The 18,532-nt window shown below is 40.1% G+C and overlaps 1 protein-coding gene across 1 annotated transcript; it reads left to right on the top strand.

Annotated features, from left to right (window-relative positions):
• Window positions 1–304: 304 nt before the first annotated feature.
• Window positions 305–18,214, top strand: LOC124039143 (actin-related protein 3B-like). The gene is made up of 12 exons (XM_046355027.1): window positions 305–545; window positions 1,323–1,378; window positions 1,814–1,938; window positions 2,227–2,337; window positions 2,661–2,756; window positions 8,921–9,028; window positions 12,204–12,347; window positions 12,512–12,685; window positions 13,388–13,480; window positions 15,170–15,295; window positions 15,459–15,542; window positions 17,255–18,214. Exons 1-12 carry the CDS (start codon window positions 502–504, stop codon window positions 17,348–17,350), a joined length of 1,257 nt encoding a protein of 418 aa, XP_046210983.1. The 5' UTR covers window positions 305–501; the 3' UTR covers window positions 17,351–18,214.
• Window positions 18,215–18,532: the final 318 nt, after the last annotated feature.

Raw genomic sequence — 18,532 nt, 5'->3', positions numbered from 1 at the left:
AAGCGAGGAGTTTTTGTATGGAGGTCAACGAGAGAGTGTTGAACTTGGTTAACGAAAATGTGAATGGTTTATTTTCTACGTATGGCTTATTTGATCGACTAGAAGTTTCGTAATGCCGATGTTGTTGCGAGTGTACTGATTTAAGTAGGACACTTTGACATCCTGGCAACTTTGGAAAAAAACACTTTATATTGGAGTTGTGCCTGTTGTTGTGCGTATCTGCCCTCTCATTGGCTAGAATGGTCCCACCTAATCGTGCCCCCGCCCACTGCCTTCCATTTTTGAAGACATTTATTTTAATTGTTAGAGCGGCCACTTGAGTATCTGGTCAATATAACGTATATTCTGTAATATAAATAACGGTACAGGGAAATAAGCGAGCACGGGGCAGTGCAATCAGCCGTGTAGCCAACCTTCAATCATACATTGGGTTTAAACTAACCGATACAGTTGTTGCAAATAATCTATGGTGTTCTAGTATCGATAGGAAAATCGTCAGTCATGGCAACTCCTCTACCTCCTTGCGTGATAGATTGTGGGACAGGGTGAGTTTGTTTACTTGAAACAGCTACGCTTGCTCTGAAGATACAGTATGTGATGTGCCTCGAAAAGGACATTTACTAACGTTAGGCTATGTTATGCCACCAATCAAGACAACCTTTTTTACCCAAGTGGAAAGCACCTGCCTGCAAAGTTTACTTGAGAATAATATTAAATAATACTATTAAAAATGTTATAAGGTATAATATATAATAATTACATACTTTCTAATGTTTTTTAGGTCTATAGCTAAGATGTTAATGTAAATAAAGTGCCATTGGCCACTGCTGTAGTGTCCTCTAAAACTTATTTAGCTGTAGATGAGCCTACTGTTTTCTGAATCCGAAGGCCTGTAAACTCACAGGATTGATTAACTTGATGAATAACTCAGCCTGTGGGCGGTACATTTTCCAAGATCTCTATGAATTAAACAGCTGCATGTTTTGGCTAACAATATACATTTTAGAGGAGATACATTTTTCCTCCTTGATGAATTAGTATGGTTAAACAGGAAGTTTGACTTAATTAGAAAGGCTGGGGTTGAGACAGAACCTGATACTGTATATTTATTACAGGGAACTAATTGCTAAAGGTTTCGGTTGTTTCTGAAAGGTTAATCGCAAATTGATCGGTAGAGAATATATTGACAAATGCATTCTGCTTAGTCCATGGTACAGAAAATAAATAAATGATTCAGTTGTATATTTGCACAATGCTTAGGGGCAAACATTGTAATCTTTGCTGTGTTATTATGACTTTGTGCTGTTTTTCTTTGAATGCAGGTACACCAAGATTGGATATGCTGGAAACACAGAGCCACAGTTTATCATGCCATCCTGTAAGTATACTGTATAGCTTATGTTGCAGATGTTTTAAACACTATCCACTTCTAACTTGAAGATGACTTTATTTACATCAGTTTTGGAGTTTTTGTTTTTGGATTGAATCAAGCTCTGCCTTGGGAAAGCACTAATTAAAGGCAGTGTAGCCTCCCATCTCATCACACGGCTGTGTAACCTTGAGCAAGTTACTGCACTCCAGCTGTCATTTCACTCATTACCATCAATTCATTTCTCAAGGGAACGGACAACAAATGAGTTTCAGACTGTTTTGATCTGTTCTTTGTTGAACACAGAGTCCTAAAATATGCTTGATAGCTGTGTGAACATATGGGCCTTGGTACGTCATCTGTCCATGTATATCGACTTGATGGACGGGAGGTCTAGAGAAGAATGTAACACCTGTTCGTTACCCTTATGTGTTTCCATTTCAGGCATAGCGATACGAGAGTCAGCCGGTGTAGGAGACCAGGCACAGAGGCGACTTGTGAAGGGAGTGGATGACTTGGATTTCTTTATAGGAGATGAAGGCATTGATAAGCCCAACTATGCAACTAAGGTGATTGATCCTACTCATAGGATCTGTCCCACTGGGCACAGATGTCAGTTCAATGTCAAGTTCAATGTGAATTTTAAAAAAAATATTTCACCATGTCATTGGATTTAGGTTAAAAAAAGACAAAGTGCCCTTACGTTGATTACTTTTTGCTAACCCTAGCAGTTTTCTACATTGATTCAACGTCATTAGGTTGAAGGTTGAAATGACATGGAAACAACATTGATTCGACCAGTTTTTGCCCACAGGGGTGGTTTTGAGTTGTAACCATGTGGCCTTTTGTCTCCAAAGTGGCCCATCAGACATGGGATGGTGGAAGACTGGGATTTGATGGAAAAGTTCATGGAGCAGATCATCTTCAAGTATCTGCGGGCAGAGCCTGAAGACCATAGCTTCCTTATGGTGAGAGACAGTTTATTGTAAAGGTATTATATACCCCAGTATACACCATAACACATATTTTGTTTGTTGTAACATATATGGGAATGAAATAGAGGTATTGGTATTTATTTTTCTATTTTTTAAACTGGTATTTCAGTATTTATAAATATCAATGAATGCACCCATTGCCCATTCTGAATTTAGTCAATGTTTTTCAAAATGAAAACAGTCAATAGGTGCATGGTTTTTGTAAGACCTCATTTAAATTGTATTATTTTGTAGCTTTGCTGTTATTGCTCTTAGTCAGTTGGACTGTATAGTGTTTTTTACGTTTGTGTCCCCAGACAGAGCCTCCGTTGAACACGCCAGAGAACAGAGAGTATCTGGCTGAGATCATGTTTGAGACCTTTAATGTCCCAGGCCTGTACATCGCAGTGCAGGTACAACAGAAATAATTTCCCATTCACACTATTGATCTGCGGTGGTGTTAATGAGGTGTAATACCCCAATGACCCCATTCATGTATGGTTATATACCAGTAGTATATAGTACAAGTATTGAGGATGTCTTATTATTATAACAATGTATTTGATATGATCATCCATTCACTCCATGTAAGCCTAGATAGAAATATACAGTACCAGTCAAGTTTGGACGCACCTACTTATTCAATAGTTTTTCTTGATTTTTTACTGTTTTATACATTGTAGAATAATAGTAAAGACATCAAAACTATGAAATAACACATACGGAATGATGTACTAACCAACAATGTGTTAAACAAATCAATATATTTTATTTGAGATTCTTCAAAGTAGCCATCCTTTGCCTTGATGGCAGCTTTGCACACTCTTGGCATTCTCTCAACCAGCTTCACCTGGAATGCTTTTCCAACAGTTTTGCAGGAGTTCCCACACATGCTGAGCACTTGTTGGTTGCTTTTGTTTCTCTCTGTGGTCCAACTCATCCCAAACCATCTCAAATGGGTTGAGGTCGGGTGATTATGGAGGCCAGGTCATCTGATGCAGCACTCCATCTCTCCTTCTTGGTCAAATAGCCCTTACACAGCCTGGAGGTGTGTTGGGTCATTGTCCTGTTGAAAAACAAATGATAGTCCCATAAGTGCAACCAGATGGGATGAGGTGGGGTATCGCTGCAGAATGCTTTGGTATCCATGCTGGTTAAGTGTGCCTTGAATTTAAAAAAAGTCACAGACAGTGTCATCAGCAAAGCACCCCCACACCATCACACCTCCTCCTCCGTGCTTCATGGTGGGAACCACACATGCAGAGATCATCCGTTCACCTACACAAACATTTTGGCTCATCAGACCAAAGGACAGATTTCCACCAGTCTAATGTCCATTGCTCGTGTTTCGTGGCCCAAGCAAGTTTCTTCTTATAATTGGTGTCCTTTAGTAGTGATTTCTTTGCAGCAACTCGACCATGAAGGCCTGATTCACGCAGTCTCCTCTGAACAGTGTAATAAGTAGGTGTGTCCAAACTTTTGACTGGTACTGTATGTTTAAACACTTGATAGATCAGTGGATGCATAAAGATGTTAATGAAGGTGAGGTCCAATTAGGGCTGTTGTGACGATATTACGGCCACAATGGCAGTAATGATGAAAGTCAAATTCCATGTGATCGCTGAGTCATGGTAATCTCCTCTTATGCACTCTGGGCATGCGTTGGTAGTAGAGGTCTTCATGGTTCAAAAACATTGGACCCGTTCCGAAATTGACCTGAGGCTTTCCCACACGGAACAGATATGCATAAATACATTTTGTAAATATAGAGACCTGTTTCGACAGGACCCAAGGACAATTAGACCCGTTCTGTATAGACATAGCCCGGGCCGAATCAAGTGAGGGAAGCAGCAGAAATGTCTTGTTTTATGTTACTTTCTTAACTGGAGCTGATAAAGCGTGAGAGGTGCTGCTCTAGCAGGCGGGAGAGGGGCCCTACTGTGAGCCAGTGACATTTGGAGCAGGGCGGAGGGAGAGACGAGAGCAGCATCCAACCAATCCGACTCGCGCTATAGTAGACTAATAGCGGCCATAGTTAGGTTATTTAACATGAAAAATGATTACAGAGTACCTGTCTTGACTTCATCAAACTGGGAGAAGCTAGTTAAGCTAGCTAAAATTAGCTAGCTAGGCTAATTGAGGCTGCAGCTGTGCATGAGCTTCTCATCAATCACAACATAACAACAGATCCAATCTAGACCCATGACATTATTTAGAATTCTGGATCTGGAACTCGGTCTCGGGTATTCGGGTACAGGTGGATCCGTGAAGATCTCTAGTTAGAAAATGGACAGCTCTTTATAAGATGATGATTTATTCAAAACATTTAAGACATTGCATTTAGAACACCATACACATATTCAAGCTTATGCATACTCTTAGGCCTATACAGTGACTTTGGAAAGTATTCAGACCCCTTTACTTTAAACATTTTTTGTTCTGTTACAGCCTTATTCTAAAATTGATTGAATGTTATTTTTTTCCTCATCAATCTACACACAATACCCCATAATGACCAAGCAAAAACTTAAAAAAAAAACATGTTTGCAAATATATTTAAAAATATATATTACATTTTCATAAGTATTCAGACCCTTTACTCAGTACTTTGTTGAAGCACCTTTGGTAGTAATTACAGCCTAGAGTCTTCCTGGTTATGACGCTACAAGCTTGACACACCTGTATTTGGGGAGTTTCTCCCATCCTTCTCTGCAGATCCCCTCAAGCTCTGTCAGGTTGGATGGAGAGCGGTGCTGCACAGCTATTTTCAGGTCTCTCCAGAGATGTTCGATCGGGTTGAAGTCCGGGCTCTGGCTGGGCCACTCAAGGACATTCAGAGACTTGTCCTGAAGCCACTCCTGCATTGTTTTGGCTTTGTGCTTAGGGTCGTTGTCCTGTTGGAAGGTGAACCTTCGCCCCAGTCTGAGGTCCTGAGCGCCCTGAAGCAGGTTTTCATCAAGGATATCTCTTTACTTTGCTCCGTTCATCTTTGCCTCGTGCCTGACTAGTCTCCCAGTCCCTTCTGCTGATAAACATCGCCACAGCATGTGGGAAGAGCTGCCCAGTGACGCGAGCCTACCAGACGAGCTTAATCACTTCTATGCTCGCTTCGAGGCAAGCAACACTGAGGCATGCATGAGAGGATCAGCTGTTCCGGACAACTGTGTGATCACGCTCTCCGTAGCCGACGTGAGTAAGACCTTTAAACAGGTCAACATACACAAGGCTGCGGGGCCAGACGGATTACCAGGACGTGTGCTCCGGGCATGTGCTGACCAGATGTCTTCACTGACATTTTCAACATGTCCCTGATTGAGTCTGTAATAACAACATGTTTCAAGCAGACCACCATAGTTCCTGTGCCCAAGAACACAAAGGCAACCTGCCTAAATGACTACAGACCCGTAGCACTCACGTCCATAGCCATGAAGTGCTTTGAAAGGTTGGTAATGTCTCACATCAACACCATTATCCTAGAAATCCTAGACCCATTCCAATTTGCATGCCGCCCAAACATATCCACAGATGATGGTATCTCTATTGCACTCCACACTGCCCTTTCCCACCTGGACAAAAGGAACACTTATGTGAGAATGCTATTCATTGACTACAGCTCAGCGTTCAACACCATAGTACCCTCAAAGCTCATCACTAAGCTAAGGATCCTGGGACTAAACACCTCCCTCTGCAACTAGATCCTGGACTTCCTGACGGGCCGCCCCCAGGTGGTGAGGGTAGGTAGCAACACATCTGCCATGCTGATCCTCAACATTGGAGCCCCTCAGGGGTGCGTGCTCAGTCCTCTCCTGTACTCCCTGTTCACCCATGACTGCATGGCCAGGCATGACTCCAACACCATCATTAAGTTTGCAGACGACACAACAGTGGTAGGCCTGATCACCGACAATGATGAGACAGCCTATAGGGAGGAGGTCAGAGACCTGGCCGGGTGGTGCCAGAATAGCAACCTATCCCTCAACGTGACCAAGACTAAGGAGATGATTGTGGACTACCAGAAAAGGAGGACCGAGCACGCCCTCATTCTCATCGATGGGGCTGTAGTGGAGCCGGTTGAGAGCTTCAAGTTCCTTGGTGTCCACATCAACAACAAACTAGAATGGCCCAAACACACCAAGACAGTTGTGAAGAGGACCTATTCCCCCTCAGGAAACTAAAAAGATCTGAGATCCTCAAAGGGTTCTACAGCTGCAACATCGAGAGCATCCTAACTGGTTGCATCACTGCCTGGTATGGCAATTGCTCGGCCTCTGACCGCAAGGCACTACAAAGGGTAGTGCATATGGCCCAGTACATCATGGGGGCTAAGCTGCCTGCCATCCAGGACCTCTACACCAGGCGTTGTCAGAGGAAGGCCCTAAAAATGGTCAAAGACCCCAGCCACCCTAGTCATAGACTGTTTTCTCTACTACCGTGTGGCAAACGGTACCGGAGTGCCAAGTGCAGGACTAAAGGGCTTCTCAACAGTTTTTACCCCCAAACCATAAGACTCATGAACAGGTAATCAAATGGCTAACCGGCTACCTGCATTGTGTCCCACCCGCCAACCCCTCTTTTACGCTACTGCTACTCTCTGTTCATCATACAGTGCCTGAGATCAATTTAGAGTCTTATATCAAATGGTCTTATTTACTTATGTGAATGAGGTATTTCTGTTTTTATTTTTTTATAAATTTACAAACATTTCTAAAAACCCTTTTTCACTTTGTCATTATGGTGTGTAGATTGCTGAGGATTTTTTTATTTAATACATTTTAGAATAAGGATGTAATGTAACAAAATGTGGAAAAAGTCAAGGGGTCTGAATACATTCTGAAAACACTGTATATGATATGAGACAAAGCCCGAAAAATAAACCTGAATTAAAATAATGATTATGGCATTGGACAATACATAACCTAATAGCCTACTGCATATTATGCAAGGTGGAAAAACATTTTTTTTAAACCATATATAGATTCTGGATTTTTTTGGTACATAACTGTTCTAGCCTATACTTCAAAATTAAACAAATTCTAGCAATCACCTTTGAATCTGGACTGTACTATTCATACTGGTTGGACTGGTTACCTTATGATATGCTCCAAACAGCAATCCATGAGTCTGGGAGAGAACATATAGGCCTAGTTGATGCTGTTGGTTCATTGATTGTGCAGGGCAGTTACAGAGTTAGCTTACAATTATAGTGAATTTGTCCATCTCCTCTCCTTCATTCCTTTTTCAAGCACGCAGAAATAGGGGCTGTCAACAGTTTTAGTTAATTAAATGTGTTGCGTTATGAAAACATGTTACTATCGCTATTCCCAAACAGATTTGATTTGGTTTCCCAAATGAAGCACTGGGTAGCTGCAGAAACATGGTTGGAGAGCCCATAGCATAGAGAGTTTGGGTGGAATATCACCTGTCGTGCAGTGATAGGCTGCATGCTCCTCAAACAGTGGTTGATGCGTGAAGTGAAATAAGTGTTCTTATAAGCCCAGACATTTCTATATGCAATCCTGTGTGATAGCAGAGTTTTTGATGGTTTCCCCTAAAAAGAGGAGGATCCCAGCTGCTACTATATTTAGGTCTATTTCTCAGCTACTATTCGAGTGCATACAGATTATGTCTTTTTTCCCCTGCCCCCTGTTCCTACAACACAACATTGATGGTACCTTAATTGGGGAGGACGGCTTGTGGTAATGGCTGGAGAGGAATAAGTGAAATGGTATCAAACACATCAAACACATGGTTACAGTTGTTTGATGCAATTCCATGTGCGCTGTTTCCGTACATTAATATGAGCCGTCCTCCCCTCAGCAGCCTCCTGTTGTTCCTATCCATTTGATATTGGGCCATTCTAAATTTCAAATTAATTTGAGAATAGTCTGATGGTTGAATATATGACCACTTGATGAGAGAACAGGGTGTGCAGCCTGAGGCAAGGAACAGAGTATAAGCTTTTTTTGTGACTTTTTGTTGCATATAGTAGCATCATGCAGACCAACTATGTTTTGATTTTTAAGACAAACTAAGATTTGTATCATTCACATCTAAATTAGCCAATTAACTCAAAATCTAGTTTAGCATATAGGACCTGTTTCAAATGATCACGTTTACTCTCAAAATTGCTCCGGAATGGGAAAAATATCCTTTCTATTTTATTCCGCCAAGTTCAATTATATTCTTCTTACTATAAAATCATATAATATAAAATAATGGCACGGGACTTATAAGCATATCTTGTCTGCTAAATTAACTAGTCTACAGCCTATGGCAGGGCGCATAGCCAGATAACATACAGTAGGCCAACTCATATTTTGTTCTCTGAAATACATTTTCTTCATATCAAAATGTTTCTTTAGACTTGCCTAAAATACATAATGGATTTATTGTGGTTTTATTAAATGGGTTTATTAGACTTTTTTTCAATGTAGATGTTCCAAAGGCATACATCAGCGGCGTGTACGCCTGGAGGCTTGGAGATTCTAAACATGTTTACAATATTCCATGAACGCCACAGCCCTAGGTCTAATCACATTGAAATCTGTCTCTCAGTGATTGTACTGGTTCATTTCAGGCAGTTCTGGCCCTGGCAGCATCATGGACGTCTAGACAAGTAGGCGAGCGAACACTGACAGGAATCGTGATTGACAGCGGAGATGGAGTCACCCACGCCATACCTGTGGTAACAAAAGCATATCAAAGTTTTTTTTGTTGTTAAAAGACACTATGACAAAGTAGGTCGCAGGCCTAATAGGTCATATAGGCTTATAATCGCACTTGTCGTGAAAGCTTAATGTTGTCTTATGTCACGTTAAACTGTTATGAAACCGTCCATCAACATTGGAGTTGCCATAATCTTCCATGACAGAAGTGCTATGCCAACCTTATGAAGGCATTATAAACCTCAAAATGTGTTGGCATTCCCCAGGAAAAGCTAGGCCATCTTGGTTGCTTAGCTTTAATTGTGGGAACAAAACAGAAATGTCTTTCTTGTGAGTGGAAGCAGCTAGCAAGCCCAACTTAACTCCTTTATTGATCTGTTTTGATTGTGTGTCTGTCCAAATTCAAAGGAATGTCAATATACAACATGATCCAAGGCATCGTGGGTTAATGGGAGGATCCAATGAGGAAAGGCATGTAAGGGGACGTTTTATAACCATCCTATCCCTTCCCTGATAGAAACATCCCTGTAACATGGGTTGAACTACCCCACGCCAGGACATGCTTCAACTCTTTGGTCGTTTGACCAATTAGATCAGCTCTGAAAAAGATCTGATGTGATTGGTCAAAAGACCAATTAGTGGAACAAATATCAGAATTGGGCTGCCTGTGTAAACGCAGCCTAAGACTCCCATACTGTTTCTCAACAGACCCAGGTGGCTTTTCTCTCCTCCAGGTCAAAGCAAATTCCCGTGTGGGCCATATTGCTTTTAGCTATCCTGTCTTTTTAAATCAGGGTTGCTGTCCTGTCTTTTTAAATCAGGGTTGCTGTCCTGTCTTTTTAAATCAGGGTTGCTGTCCTGTCTTTTTAAATCAGTGTTGCTCTCCTATCTTTTTAAATCAGGGTTGCTGTCCTGTCTTTCTAAATCAGTGTTGTTGTCCTGTCTTTTTACATCAGTGTTGCTGTCATGTCTTTTTAAATCAGTGTTGCTGTCCTGTCTTTTTAAATCAGGGTTGCTGTCCTGTCTTTTTAAATCAGTGTTGCTGTCCTTTCTTTTTAAATCAGTGTTGCTATCCAGTCTTTTTAAATCAGTGTTGCTGTCCTGTCTTTTTAAATCAGGGTTGCTGTCCTGTCTTTTTAAGTCAGTGTTGCTGTCCTGTCTTTTTACATCAGTGTTGCTGTCCTGTCTTTTTAAATCAGGGTTGCTGTCCTGTCTTTTTAAATCAGGGTTGCTGTCCTGTCTTTTTAAATCAGTGTTGTTGTCCTGTCTTTTTACATCAGTGTTGCTGTCCTTTCTTTTTAAATCAGGGTTGCTGTCCTGTCTTTTTAAATCAGGGTGGCTGTCCTGTCTTTTTAAATCAGTGTTGCTGTCCTGTCTTTTTAAATCAGGGTTGCTGTCCTGTCTTTTTAAATCAGTGTTGCTGTCCTGTCTTTTTAAATCAGGGTTGCTGTCCTGTCTTTTTAAATCAGTGTTGCTGTCCTGTCTTTTTAAATCAGTGTTGCTGTCCTGTCTTTTTAAATCAGTGTTGCTGTCCTGTCTTTTTAATCAGTGTTGCTGTCCTGTCTTTTTAAATCAGTGTTGCTGTCCTGTCTTTTTAAATCAGGGTTGCTGTCCTGTCTTTTTAAATCAGGGTTGCTGTCCTGTCTTTTTAAATCAGTGTTGCTGTCCTGTCTTTTTAAATCAGTGTTGCTGCCCTGTGTTTTTAAATCAGTGTTGTTGTCCTGTCTTTTTACATCAGTGTTGCCGTCCTGTCTTTTTAAATCAGTGTTGTTGTCCTGTCTTTTTAAATCAGTGTTGCTGTCCTGTCTTTTTAAATCAGGGTTGCTGTCCTGTCTTTTTAAATCAGTGTTGCTGTCCTGTCTTTTTAAATCAGTGTTGCTGTCCTGTCTTTTTAAATCAGTGTTGCTGTCCTGTCTTTTTAAATCAGTGTTGCTGTCCTGTCCTTTTAAATCAGGGTTGCTGTCCTGTCTTTTTAAATCAGGGTTGCTGTCCTGTCTTTTTAAATAAGTGTTGCTGTCCTGTCTTTTTAAATCAGTGTTGCTGCCCTGTGTTTTTAAATCAGTGTTGTTGTCCTGTCTTTTTACATCAGTGTTGCCGTCCTGTCTTTTTAAATCAGTGTTGTTGTCCTGTCTTTTTAAATCAGGGTTGCCGTCCTGTCTTTTTAAATCAGGGTTGCCGTCCTGTCTTTTTAAATCAGTGTTGTTGTCCTGTCTTTTTAAATCAGTGTTGCTGTCCTGTCTTTTTAAATCAGTGTTGCTGACCTGTCTTTTTAAATCAGTGTTGCTGTCCTGTCTTTTTAAATCAGTGTTGCTGTCCTGTCTTTTTAAATCAGGGTGGCTGTCCTGTCTTTTTAAATCAGTGTTGCTGTCCTGTCTTTTTACATCAGTGTTGCTGTCCTGTCCTTTTAAATCAGGGTTGCTGTCCTGTCTTTTTAAATCAGTGTTGCTGTCCTGTCTTTTTAAATCAGGGTTGCTGTCCTGTCTTTTTAAATCAGTGTTGCTGTCCTGTCTTTTTAAATCAGTGTTGCTGTCCTGTCTTTTTAAATCAGTGTTGCTGTCCTGTCTTTTTAAATCAGGGTTGCTGTCCTGTCTTTTTAAATCAGGGTGGCTGTCCTGTCTTTTTAAATCAGTGTTGCTGTCCTGTCTTTTTAAATCAGGGATGCTGTCCTGTCTTTTTAAATCAGTGTTGCTGTCCTGTCTTTTTAAATCAGGGTGTCTGTCCTCTCCTAAATACAACTCCCTCTCTGTAAAAGTGATATGGCATGAAGTTCTGTGTCTGTTGTTTATGATGACTAAAATGCTGTGTCAAATTCAATGATTGCTGGGATCCCGTATGTGGACTTTTTCTTTATGGCTATATATAAAATAGAATTGGATACCATAAAATAGAATACCATACAGTGAAAAACAAGTGCTGTACCCATATTGAGATATATTGGTACTTGTTAACGTAAAAGTCACAGCACGTTCATAGATTTGTTCAGATGCCTTCTTCACTGTCAGCTGTTTTCTAAACGTTTTCTCGATACATATTGCAGCTTTAAGTGTTTCATGTTGTGCAAATTCATAGTTATGCTGCAGGTATAGAGTAACTCTTTGAGACATGATCAGGATCATGTTATGTTAACCTGTTGTTGACTTGATATTTAGGATTCTTGACTGTTTGAGTCATTGTATCTTATGTGTCCTGTGCTAGGCTGAAGGCTACGTCATTGGGAGCTGTATAAAACACATCCCCATAGCAGGTCGAGACATCACCTTGTTTATTCAGCAGCTCCTTAGAGAGAGGGAGGTGGGCATCCCCCCGGAACAGTCCATGGAGACAGCCAAGGCAGTCAAGGTAAGGAGGAGAATAGTAGTGAAGCTACCTAGCAACACCTAGCGACTTCTTTAAGAGGTTTTGATTGGTGTAATGGTTGTTGGACTTGATGCTACATTATGTACATAAATGGACAATGTCAGCTCACACTTGTTTATTTGTTGTTTGTTGTTTTGTTTTCCCAGGAGAGGTACTGCTACATCTGTCCAGACATTGTGAAGGAATTTGCCAAATATGACACGGACCCTGGGAAATGGATCAAGAAGTACAAAGGCATCAATGCCATCAATAAATCTGAATTCCACATAGACGTTGGATATGAACGCTTTTTAGGTCCAGAAATATTCTTTCATCCAGAGGTATTCATTGATATTCTGAATAACGGGTTGCGTTTATTTTATGCTACACTATTTATAAGATTTATAAGAAGTAACATGTTACCCAATAAGGATCCAGTTGGATTAATCATTTGAAATGAGTATCTTCAAGAAAGCACCAATTGTTGTCATGTAAGATATCAGTAAAAAAAAAAGATAAATAATTGTTATGCAGAATAAAGTTGACAAATGTAAGATTATTCTCATTTAAAGGCCCAGTGCAGTCAAAATCATGGTTTCCATGTGTTTTATACATATTTACACACTGAGGTTGGAATGATAATGCCTTTTTAGTGTAAGAGCTGTTTGAAAAGAAAGCCTAATATTTCAGCCTGTTTTGGTGGGATGGCGTTTTGGCCAGCCTGGTGACAACACCAGGTGGTAAATTAGTTAGACTTAAAATAATAAAGAGTTCTAAACCTAACTGACAATAACAGCTAGTTTTCAGTTTTCCCTTCTCCAGACCACTCCCAGACAGTCATAGCTATATTCTTTCTTGAGAAATTGTTCTTTGCTAAGAAGCTACTTTTGTTTATTTTCTAACATTTTAATTAAAAACAATAACAGTAATATTCTTAATTGTTACCCAGAAATAATTTGATATTGAGATAAAAACAACTGCATTGAACCTTGCTTTAAACATTCACATGTAATACCCACTATATCTGCTCCTGTGTTTTACAGTTTGCCAACCCAGACTTCATGCAGCCAATCTCAGATATAGTTGACGAGGTTATAATGAACTGTCCAATAGATGTCAGAAGACCTCTATATAAGGTATGGCTTCAACACTACGTTCTGCAATTGATTGTGTGATGGGGAAATGCATGTCTTTCCAGTTTAACAATTCATTTAAGAAATAATATGATTTGAAGATTATTTTAAATATGTCAGACTTGCTCTGCAATACATTTAGTATTGACAGTTTTGATTCTGAATAGTTTTTCATATTTTGTCCACCAGGCGTCAGTGTACACCTTGTTATCTTACTGGTAGATGCATGTTGGCCTTGTTGGAGGCAATGAGGGAACATCGGTTTGAACACGGCACCTGACTTATTCAATGTCACATTCTAGTCTTCATTTAGCTTGGATCATACCAACAAAACATATATTTTTTCTAAACACAGAATGAGTGCAAATGATCTTGCTCTCATGTATTATAAATGTCCATGATCTTCATGCCAGTCATGTGCATATCAAATTGAAACATCAAACTGGGGTATTTATAAAAACATTGAGACAAGTCATTGAACTTGTAATAGCCCAGTGAACCAACTGCCTAAAATAAAATATTGCAATCTTCTGGGCAATTGAATACATTTAACAATTCATTGAGCATCCTAACTATCCCCACGAGTCAGAACACCTGAGGTGGACTATAAGCTTAAACCATCTTCTTCACAAATTGAAAGGTGGTCATCTGCAGTAAAACGCTCTGCTGCTGGGCTCTCATCTCCTCCTCTGACACGAGTAATAAATGGATTCATTTCAGAAAGGCAAAACATGGATGGAAAGAGGGAGGGAGAGAGGGATGAAAAATAGATGGAGAACAGTACTTTTTTTATTGCTCCAGAAGTTATTCCAGCTCAGCCCAATCCAAACAACGGGATCCATTTCCTCCCAAAGCCTCTAAAGTTTGTTAACAAACGATTGACCCCCTCGACCTGTAATGGCGGAGGATCGCTGATTGATCCCCTATTATCGCAGAACGTCAATATTTAATTAAGGTCGAATGACTGTCCCAATATTCCCTGAGCCTCTCTCTCTCTCTCTCTCTCTCTCTCTCTCTCTCTCTCTCTCTCTCTCTCTCTCTCTCTCTCTCTCTCTCTCTCTCTCTCGTTAGGGTTTGAGACCTGACCAGTGTAGCCTTTACACATTTGATATCAGCAACTTTCAAGGCACGACGCAAAGCCGAGGTGCATTATTGTTATTGTAAACTGGTTACCAACCTAATTAGAACAGTAAAAATAAATGTTTTGTCATAGCCATGGTATACTGTCTGATATACCACACCTGTCAGCCAATCAGCATTCAGGGCTCGCACCACCCAGTTAATAATTTGTGATTAAGCCCTAATTCTGTGATGACATTGAAGCCTAACTAGACACAGAAAGCATGCACAAAAATATTGAACATCTGTCGATGTGCCCTTGAGCAAGGCATTTAACCCTAATTCCGCCAGGTGCATCATTCATAATGACTGACCCTGGCTGTGACCCCATACTCCATGGGTGTCTCAATGAAATTGGGATATTAAAAAAATACATTTCCAATTCACACATGCGTATAATATACATACTTGTGTATGTGTAAAAAAGGACAACTATAAGCGCCCACCAATTATTGTCTCTTGATTGTGTGGTTAGCAAGATTGACTACTTTTGGTGAATGAAGGTGTTGTTATTGTTTTGATGGGCTAGAAAACTGACACCCTATAGTTGTGTTGTGTACTGACACATTACAGAATATTGTCCTGTCTGGCGGTTCCACCATGTTCAGAGACTTTGGCCGACGGCTGCAGAGAGACCTGAAGCGGTCGGTAGACGCCCGGCTCAAATTGAGTGAGGAGCTCAGTGGAGGAAGGATAAAGGTGTGTGTCTGTTCGTGCTTTCCTGCCTCCTATGGTCATGTTTGGTACGACAACGATCATAGGAGTTGGCAATACAGATCTGACATTGTCCAGGCTATTGTTATGCAGGGTAGAACTGGGCTCAGGATGGATGGTAATCTGTCTACTTTCCCGTTGTTTTCAGCCCAAGCCCATGGAGGTCCTGGTGGTTACACACCACATGCAGCGCTATGCCGTGTGGTTTGGAGGATCCATGCTTGCCTCTACGGTAAAGACCATACACAGTGCACATGTACACACTCACACACAGAGCACGCACCCACGCATACACACTACATTTTCTACATGGTCATACTGCGAAGGTTAACAAGTTCTGTTATTATTATTATTATCATTCACTCTCACATGTCTACTGTATTAATATATATATAGAATCAATATATAAACAGTACTCAGCCTACAGATAAAGGATCTTCATTTCATTACTATTTTGTTGCTGAACTATTTCCTGCACAATAGTGTATTCTAGGTTTAAAAAGGCTGCTAAAGCTTATTATTTCCACTTTAAAATGTCTGACTTTGCCCTAATGAAAAATGGATCAACTCCTACAAAAAATGTCCATGAATTAAATCTACATAATAATTCAAATGTCCTGTTGCTGCAGGATTAGTTTCCTGTTGTAGCATACTGGCTCAAATTAAGATTGTACATCTGTAATAATGCTGTGTCTGGTGTAGAGGTCGACCGATTATGATTTTTCAACGCCGATACCGATTATTGGAGGACCAAATAAAGCCGATACTGATCAATCAGCCGATGTTTTTATTTTAATTTTATTTGTAATAATGACAATTACAACAATAAATACTGAATGAACACTTATTTGAACTTAATATAATACATCAATAAAAACAATATAGCCTCAAGTAAATAATGAAACATGTTAAATTTGGTTTAAATAATGCAAAAACAAAGTTTTGGAGAAGAATGTAAAAGTGCAAAATGTGCCATGTAAGAAAGCTAACGTTTCAGTTCCTTGCTCAGAACATGAGAACTTATGAAAGCTGGTGGTTCCTTTTAACATGAGTCTTCAATATTCCCAGGTAAGAAGTTTTAGGTTGTAGTTATTATAGGAATTATAGGACTATTTCCCTCTATACCATTTGTATTTCATTAACGTTTTACTATTGGATGTTCTTATAGGCACTTTAGTATTGCCAGTGTAACAGTATAGCTTCCGTCCCTCTAGTTAGCGTGTGCTAACTTGCTAGCCATTTCACTTCGGTTACACCAGCCTCATCTCTGGAGTTGATAGTCTTGAAGTCATAAACGGAGCAATGCTTGACGCACAACGAAGAGCTGCTGGAAAAACGCACGCAAGTGCTGTTCGAATGAATGTTTACGCACCTGCTTCTGCCTACCACCGCTCAGTCAGATTATATGCAACGCAGGACACGCTAGATAATATCTAGTAATATCATCAACCGATTTTAGTTAACTAGTGATTATGATTGATTGTTTTTTATGAGATAAGTTTAATGCTAGCTAGCAACTTACCTTGGCTTACTGCATTTGCGTAACAGGCAGTCTCCTTGTGGAGTGCAATGAGAGAGAGGCAGGTCGCCGAGCTGACAAGGTGAAAATCTGTCGTTCTGCCCCTGAACAAGGCAGTTAACCCACCGTTCCTAGGCCGTCATTGAAAATAAGAATGTGTTTTTAAGTGTCTTGCCTAGTTAAATAAAGGTATAAAAATATATATATATATTTATATATATATTTTTTTTTATCTGCAAATCGGCGCCCAAAAATACCGATTTCCGATTGTTATGAAAACTTTAAATCTGCCCTAATTAATCGGCCATTCCGATTAATCGGTCGACCTCTAATCTGGTGTTATCCAACCTTTTTCATCTGCCTAAAGTACTGAGATAAATCCCCTGTTGCTCCTTGCTTTTGTATTCTGTTTCTTTCCTTCACAGCCTGAGTTTCTCCAGGTTTGTCACTCAAAAAAGGACTACGATGAGTTTGGTCCCAGCATCTGCCGCCATAACCCTGTCTTTGGTACCATGTCCTAATGCTAAAACCCACACCTACAGAACCTGCTGTTGACCCCGGCCTGGGGTCAGTCCATGCATCGTGATTGATGTCCTTACTTTACCACCATAGCACTCTAACCTACCACACAAGAGCCCCTTAGACGTTGATGTGCAATTGAATTTGTCAACAATATATTGTACAATCAGTATCGACTAATTAGAATTAATGTGAAGGATAAAAGTAATTGAATTAGACAAAGACCTCTTATAGCACACATACAGTGAATTTTCAATATTGTCAGTGTAGCAACATTGCAGACTATTTAATAGAATTAAACAAGAAAAAATCTAAACTGGAACACTTTGGTTGAAGCCATGAACTGAAGACTGTTTTCTTGCACCTACTCTCTTAGTTTCGCTGTAAACTCTTAAGATTAACTTTAGATCCCATCCCAGGCTGCATGAATCATGTGGGAAGGCAACCCACGCTAATTCTGGAGCCGCCCAAGTTACATTTGTCCAATATCCATAGAATGTCATGCTTTGAAATTGTATATAGAATATATAGATAAAGATACTATATATTACAATATAACATATTTAGAAATGTGTTTATATTTCTATTAAAGATTATCAGAACAGCTATATAAAGATGTAGATCGTATTGACGTGAAATAGTGTAACGTGAACGAAGAGATATTTCGAGAGATTTTGTTTATTAGGTCCAAAAGTATTTATTAAATTATTTTTGTCAGCCACAAATTATCTATGGTATATAATGATATTGAAGTATTTATTTATACATCTCTGTGTATCTAGAAGTTATTTCCGTAGGGAACTGTGCTCACTAAAAATCAAACTGCTGTATGACGCTAATGTGAATAAAGGTACTTGGCACCTTCATGGCTTGTGGTTTCTGGTTGATAGCTAATGTGATTTAAAAATATATATTTTTAACCTTTTTATTTTTTGCATTTTGAATTTTTCGCAGTTTCTCCCCAATTTCGTTAGTAGTTACTATCTTGTCTCATCGCTACTAGGGAGGGGGGGGCTCGGGAGAGACGAAGGTCGAAAGCCATGCGTCCTCCGAAACACAACCCAACCAAGCCGCACTGTTTCTTAACACAGTGCGCATCCAACCCGGAAGCCAGCCGCACCAGTGTGTTGGAGGCAACACTGTGCACCTGGCGATCTGGATAACGTGCACTGTGCCCGGCCCGC

Source organism: Oncorhynchus gorbuscha, linkage group LG07 (assembly GCF_021184085.1).
Source record: "Oncorhynchus gorbuscha isolate QuinsamMale2020 ecotype Even-year linkage group LG07, OgorEven_v1.0, whole genome shotgun sequence".
Lineage (NCBI taxonomy): Eukaryota > Metazoa > Chordata > Actinopteri > Salmoniformes > Salmonidae > Oncorhynchus > Oncorhynchus gorbuscha.
This window is presented reverse-complemented; position numbering and strand designations above follow the sequence as displayed.